We start from the raw sequence: 6692 nt of genomic DNA, 5'->3' as shown, positions 1-6692 counted from the left end.
GCCAGTGCTGGGTTCTGGCCTGTGGGCCTGCACCATCCTGCCTGGAGGGGCTGCCCTTTCCCAGACCCTCAGCCCATAGCCTCAGACCCAGTGGGGCAGATCCCAGCTGACTGCCATCACCATGGGGTGGACCAGAGAGGTGGGGATAGATGGGAAGAGGACGAGGCAGTGTGGCATGGCACATTGGCATGGCACAGTGTGTCACAACATGGCAGCACAGCACGGCTTGTCATGACATGGCAACACAACATGGCATGTCACAACATGTCAACACAACACAGTGTGTCACAACATGGTGGCACGGCACAGTGTGTCACGATATGGCAGCACACCACAGCGTGTCATGACCTGGCAACACAACATGGCATGTCACAACATGGCGGCACAGCACAGTGTGTCGCAACATGGCAACACAACATGGCATGTCATGGCATGTCAGCACAGCACATCATGTCACAGCACAGCTGGCAGCTCGGGCAGCACAGGGGTGGGGAAAGGGCTGTGCTTCCCTTGGCAGCAGCAGCTGAAGGTGGAGTCAGAGCTGTGCTGGTCCCGGGGAGCTGGTCTGACAGGAACTGGAGGAGCAGTGGGGTGCAGCAGGGGAGCAGCTCTGGTGGCCTGAGCCTGGTTCTGGTTCTGCCTGGGACCCCAATGGACCCAGCTGCCAACCCAGGGGCTGTGGGCAGGGGTGGTCCTTGTGACATTGATGTCCTGACCTTGACCTGGTGAAGATGTGCCGAGTGGGTGAGTCCAGGTCCCGCGGGGTGATGGCGACAGGAGGGTGCCCCAGCCCTGCCTGCACGCCCTGCTGCAGGGGAAACTGAGGCAGGAAGGGGAGCCAAGGGGCTCAGATGGGGTCAGGGTCAGAGCTGGGTCGGTGTGTGAGGCGGGGAGGCCTGGGGTTTGGTTCTGATGGGGAACAGCTGTTGCTCCTCTTGCTCCTCAAAGCTCTGGGTGCCGAAACCCAGCACTGGAGCTGTTGTGGGTGGGTGCTGCTCTCCCCAGATCTTCCCCATGGCTCCAGGAAGCCCTGGCCCTTCCCAAACCCACTGAGACCTCCTGTGCACACAGCTTCTGGTCCCACACCACTAACCCAGTCCCAAGAGAGCCAGCTAGAGCACTTGTTTGCATACCTGGGCTGCCGGTGGCTGCCACCACGTCGTGTCCTGCCTCATCCCCCACCAGCATGGAGCACATCCTCTGAGAGTGTCCCCAAATGCCCCATGGCCATGCTGAGCAAGGGTGGGAGGAATGCTTGAGTGCTGGTCACTTCATACCATGCCACCTCCATGCCCACCCTTCCATCTCAGGCCACCTTGATCCTGGCAGTCACCAAAGAGTCCTCATGAAAATGGGCCTCATCCTCCTCATCATTGGGCACCTCAACTTCATCGCTGGTGCCCTCGTCCATGGCACTGTCCTCCGCTTTGTGGTCAACCCCCAGGAGCCCATCTCCCTGCAGTACGCTGTCACCAACGCCGCTTCCGTCATGTCCTCGCTGCTGGTACCATGGGTGGGATGGAGGAGGAGGCGGGGGTAGCTGTGGGGTGGGTTTGGGGTGGGAAAGAGGAATGGATGTGGGATGGACACTGCTCCATCTACTCTTCTCTGCTCTGAATAAACTTTTCTAGCCCCAAACATGGGGGGAGGCTGGGGGAGGTGATGCACAGCCCCCCGCCATGCCGAATCGGTCGGATGAGACTTCAGGGACGTCAACATGGTGAGGGGACCGGTGTCCCTACTGACCTCCTGTGCTTTCTCACAGACCATCTCCTGTGGCATTGCTGCTCTCCTGCTGTCTCGCTGCCTCACACTCACCACCCTGGTAGGCCCTCAGCCCTGCCACGCCCCACCCAGCACCCAGCAGGCTGTGGCCACCCCACAGAGTCTGCACAGCCACTATGTCCCCTTGCTCAGGGACCGTCCCCGAGGAGGGAGCCCAGACGGGTGGCTGTGCATGACCCTTCCTCCTGTGATGCCTCTCCTCTCCCCTCCTGCAGAAATGGGGGGTTCTCGCTCTGAGCACCAGCGGCTGCCTGTCTGGGCTGTCCTGCCTGCTGGGGCTGGCTGTCTCCATTGGGATGACACTGGGCAACCAAGGCCAGGCACTGCTGGCCCCCTGCACCATTGCCAACGTCGCCCTTGCCCCAGTCCCCCGCGAGTGCCCCTACGATCCCACCCGTGTCTACGTGAGACCCCTGGGAGCTGTGGGTACCCTGGGATGGGTATGCTGGGACCTGACTCCCCGTGTCCCTGCAGAGCTCCACGTTGTCCCTCTGGGCCATCTCCTTCCTGCTCAATTCGATGGAAATCATCTTCAGCATCCGCTGTCTCCTGCTCACCCTCAGCCTCCTCCACCTTGGCCGCTGCTGCTGCGAGACACACCGGAGGAAGGTGACTCTTGGTGCCTGGACTCAGCGCCCACCCACTCCCATGGGTGGGGCTTGGATGGACCTCTCCAAGCTTGGATGGACCTGTCTGGGCTGGGATGCACTCCTCTGGGTTGGGATGAATTCCTCTGGGCTGGGACAGACTCCTCTGGGCTTGGGGCTCCAGGACAGGGGTGGGACTTGCCAAACCAAAGCCCTGCCCCCCCCAACCCCTCTTCTCAGCCATCTCTCTGCCTTGCAGGTCTCCTTGCAGGTGGTCTCTGCAGAGAGCCCATCCCCCAGGCAGTGCTTTGGCTTGCTGAGGCTGAACAATGCCGAAACCGCGTGGCTCTGAGTAAAGCCCCAGGGCTGACCCCAGAGATGTCCCCCACCAGCCCTGCCCTGTCCCAGCCCCATCCTGGCTTATCACAGCCTGGTTATCACAGGGACATGTCTTCTGGATGCCACCAGCCAAGCCACACCAGCCCATCCCCATGGCCCTGGGTCACCTGGAGCTGCAGCAGTGGGGGTGACCCAGCTGGATCTGGATGCTGCAGGGAGGGACGGTCCCCTGGGCACTGAGGCTCCTTTCCCACCACCCACTGCACTGAGACAAAGTTTATTCTGTGGGTATTAAAAGGCCAGGAGTGGGTGCCCTCCCCACCACCCCCACCCGTGGGGCTGTGGGGAAGGGCCTTCCCTGGTCCTACTGCCATAGCAGTGTGTGCATGCAGGAGGGTGGGTTTGCTGGGGGGCCCCTGAACCACCAGCTCTTTGTCCCCTGGGCCATGTCCCCATCTCCACTGGAGATGCAGCAGTGGCTTCACCCACTGGACTAGGTTGTACCCTGCTCCAAGCCCCCAGGGGACTCTCCTGGCTCAGGTCTGACCCTGCCTCCATCCTCCCCCCAGCAGGGCCAGTACAGGAGCCCCAGTGATGGGACTGTCCGCCCTGGGCTCCATCTCTCTCCCAGTGAGGGGTCGTGGGGACATGGTGGTGGGGACCACAGGGACTGGGCAGGAGACAGTGGCAGTGGCTGGCTGATGGGTTGGGGATGGCATGGGGGGGTTGAGGGGTGCTGCTGGGGTCCTGGGAGCTCAGAGCTGCGCCGCACCACTGGGGTCACACTGCAGCAGGCGCACGATGGATGGGTCACTCTTGGCACCTTTGATGAACTCCTCCAGCGAGAGCTTGCCTGTTGAGGGGGACACAGCTCAGCACAGAGACCACCACACCCTCCCTGGACAGCCCCTACCCGGGATGAGCACTCCTGTGGGGTGGGATGGGTGTGGGGGGATGCAGAGGGATGTGGGTGGGCACACTGAGCCCCTCTGGCTGCTGGGGCTCCCCCAGCCATGCAGGCAGACGTGAGCCATTTAATCAGTGTGCGTGCAGCTCCTCTAAGACCCCTGGATTTAGCCAGGAGACCTTTCCCTTAATCCCCTCCATCTCCCATTTACCGTCGTTATTAGTATCCATCTGTCGGAAGATTTTTTCTGTTCTTTTCTCTGGAGTCGATTCATCTTCAGGCATGTTCATCACAGAGGAGACCATTTTGTAGATGGCCTGGGAAAGGGAGATGGGGGGTGAGGGTGGGTGCAAGGTGGGCACCTGCCATCACCCACCCAAACTGGGGACACAGAGCCCTGGGCTTGGCTCTCCTGGGGACAGGGAAGGTGTCTGACACCCTCCTCATGCTGGTGGGGCTGAGGGTACAAGCAGCAACTCCACAGAAAAAAACTGAGCTGCAGGGAGCAGATGTCCACTGAGATGCCACCACAATGGCCTCAAGAGTCACCTGCCAACATCACTGGGCTGGGCTATGGGCAAGAAGTTCTTTTCTGTCCCTCTGCCTGGGGGTGCATGGGGAAGGGCTGCCTGCACATAGCCCACCCCAGGGGAATGGTGAGTTGGGCCAGCAGGAAGAGGTGACTAAGGGATGTCCCCAGGACAAGATTAGGGATGCCAGGGAGTAGCTGATTCCCACAGCCACAGCTCTCTGCAGACAACAACAGGCTGGTGCAGCCTAGCCCCACACCAGGGGTAACGCAGAGTGTGTGTGTCCAACCCACCCACATCCCAGGATGGGACAGCTGCCACCATGTTGAAGTGACACACAGCACCACAAACTAGAAGGGGCAGCAGGTTGAGGGAGCTCAGTACCTGCACGATCTCCAGCATCTCCTCCCGACTGATGTAGCCATTGCCATCCAGGTCATACATGCTGAAGGCCCACATGAGCTTCTGCTCCAGCTTCCCACGGGAGGTGACACTCAGGGCAATGATGAACTCTCGGAAGTCAATGGTGCCGTCACCATTGGTGTCGAAGGTGCGGAAGACATGCTCGGCGAACTTGGAGGCATCGCCATAGGGGAAGAAGTTGGCATAGATCTTCTTGAACTCTTCCACATTGAGGATGCCGGAAGGACAGTCCTTCAGGAAGCCCTTGTACCAGCCCTGCAGCTCCAGTTCAGAGAACTCGGTGTTTTCCCGCAGGTCCTGGAGCATCTCGGGACGCAGTTTGCTGTTCTGCTTCCCCATAGCTCAGGGACACACTGGACACCCTGGGGGATGAGCACTGCGGTGGGGCACAGCCCTGGCCTGGCTTGGGGGGGTCCTACAAGAGGGGAGAGGGCAGAGCTCCCTGGCAGCCCCCAGACACCCAGGCAGATGCCAGTGCAGCCCCCCCCATCCCCGCTACCCTCCCTGAGCCAGCCTCCGGGACCACCCAGCGCCAACCCCCTGGCATTTGCGTAATAAGCACTTATAGCTCATTTGCATAATATGTAGGGGATATAGAGCTGGCAGCAGGAGTCCCGGAGGAGGGGAAGGGGTTGGGTTGGGCCTTGGCAGGGTGCTGGTGGGGGCTATGGGTCCAGCCCAGCTCTGGGGCTGGCGGGATCTGGGTCAGCTCCCTTGGAGGGAGGGTTATTTTCGGCTCCTTTGCTGTCTCTGTTAATATTTGATGCCTCTGGCTGGCATTAGAGCCCCAGGGAGGGCTGGGGGCCTGCAGGGTACTGTTCAGGGCTCCCTCCCCACTTTAAGATTCCCACAGCCCTGGGGGACTGTGCACACCCCATCGCACTGTACAGAGGAGTCAGGAGGTTAGGGTGAGCACCTAGACATGGTCACACACCCTAGGTCCCTACACGGGCAGCTAGGGGGGAGACCTTGATCTGATGCCCCCTTCCCAGGCTGTGTTGTGACCCCTGTGTGGGGTGAAGATGACTTCAGGGTAGGAGGCTTCTTGGGTGTATGGGGGACTTCAGTGCCTGGAGCACCCACTGTCTTACCCCAAATAGGGAGGGGACTCAAGACCCCAAAAACCACCACCTTTCAGCATCACAGATAAAAGAGGACTCCCAAGGAGGAGGAGCCAGTCAGTGTGGACCCCCTCAATTACGGGGGGCTGGCAACCCCCCCACCCGGTATCTCTCCCTCACCCTCCATCACGGCTCTATCCCTACTCCAGCAGTCCGGGGGAGGATCTGTGTGTGTGTCCCTAGCTCAGGGGTCCAAACCAAATTCCACCGGGGATGTCACGACTCCAGCCCACTGCCCAGTGGGGCTCTGCCCCATCACCACCGCCTGGGGCAGCTCTTGCTCCTGCTATTTGGAAAGGACCTTGCAGAGGAGCTCAGCGCCCCGGGAGGGGTTTGCAAGGACCCCCAAAAGCGACCACCCCCAGGAAGGCTGGGTAGGCACCCCCCAGGGAACAATCTCCCAGGGCGGGGGGGGCTGCAGGGGATTGCCCCCAAACGGGGCACCCCCGGAGAGAGCGGGACTGCCAGGGACACACCCGAGGAAAGGTCACCCGGGGGGGGTGGGTTACCGGACGGGAGGGGGGCACAGGACACCCCAGGTGAAGACGCTGCGGGGCGGGGGAAGCTCTGCAGCAGCCGGCGGGGAGGGATGTGCCCGGGGGCTGGCTCCGTGCTGGTGTCCCTGGTGTCCCTGACCCCCCGGTGCCCTCTACTTCCCCCCCCACACCCCGGGACCCCCATTTTTTCGCCTTCTCCTACCCGTCCGGAGAAAAGCCGCCGCCGCCGTGCGCCAGCGCAGCCCGGGAGCGCCCGCCGGTCCTGCCCGCCGGTCCTGCCCGCCGCAGCGCCGGGCTGCGGGGGGGCCCCGACACCGGGGGGCCCCGGCTTCGAGAAGGGCACGGCAGGCACCGGCAGAAGCCCCCCCGGCATCCCCCCCACACGGCGGGGCCACATGTACATCCCCCCCCTCAGTACCCCCGGGACCCTGCCCCACGCAGCTCCCGGCCGGGGGAGTGGGGACAGCCCCTCGGCCCCCCTCCAGCCGGAGGATGGGGCGAGA

General features: G+C 62.1%; 2 protein-coding genes across 5 annotated transcripts; one reads left to right on the top strand and one right to left on the bottom strand.

Annotated features, from left to right (window-relative positions):
- Window positions 1–514: 514 nt before the first annotated feature.
- Window positions 515–3086, top strand: TMEM54 (transmembrane protein 54). Of its 4 annotated transcripts, none has more exons than XM_071767996.1 (6): window positions 519–744; window positions 1311–1504; window positions 1766–1825; window positions 2001–2189; window positions 2260–2437; window positions 2632–3086. In XM_071767996.1, exons 1-6 carry the CDS (start codon window positions 732–734, stop codon window positions 2949–2951), a joined length of 954 nt encoding a protein of 317 aa, XP_071624097.1. In that variant the 5' UTR covers window positions 519–731; the 3' UTR covers window positions 2952–3086. The 4 variants fall into 4 exon arrangements, with proteins under 4 accessions (XP_071624095.1, XP_071624097.1, XP_071624096.1 ...); XM_071767997.1 differs by having other exon boundaries at window positions 527–744; window positions 2260–2394; window positions 2632–2824; XM_071767994.1 differs by having other exon boundaries at window positions 515–744; window positions 1766–2189; window positions 2260–2394.
- HPCA (hippocalcin) lies at window positions 2973–5040 on the bottom strand. The gene is made up of 3 exons (XM_071768000.1): window positions 4533–5040; window positions 3830–3935; window positions 2973–3564 (listed from the first exon to the last, which is right to left on the bottom strand). The coding sequence occupies exons 1-3, from the start codon at window positions 4908–4910 to the stop codon at window positions 3467–3469; spliced, it is 582 nt and encodes a 193-aa protein (XP_071624101.1). The 5' UTR covers window positions 4911–5040; the 3' UTR covers window positions 2973–3466.
- Window positions 5041–6692: the final 1652 nt, after the last annotated feature.

Source organism: Heliangelus exortis, chromosome 24 (genome assembly GCF_036169615.1).
Source record: "Heliangelus exortis chromosome 24, bHelExo1.hap1, whole genome shotgun sequence".
Lineage (NCBI taxonomy): Eukaryota > Metazoa > Chordata > Aves > Apodiformes > Trochilidae > Heliangelus > Heliangelus exortis.
Note: the sequence above shows the minus strand (reverse complement) of the source record. Positions and strands in the feature narration are given on the sequence as shown.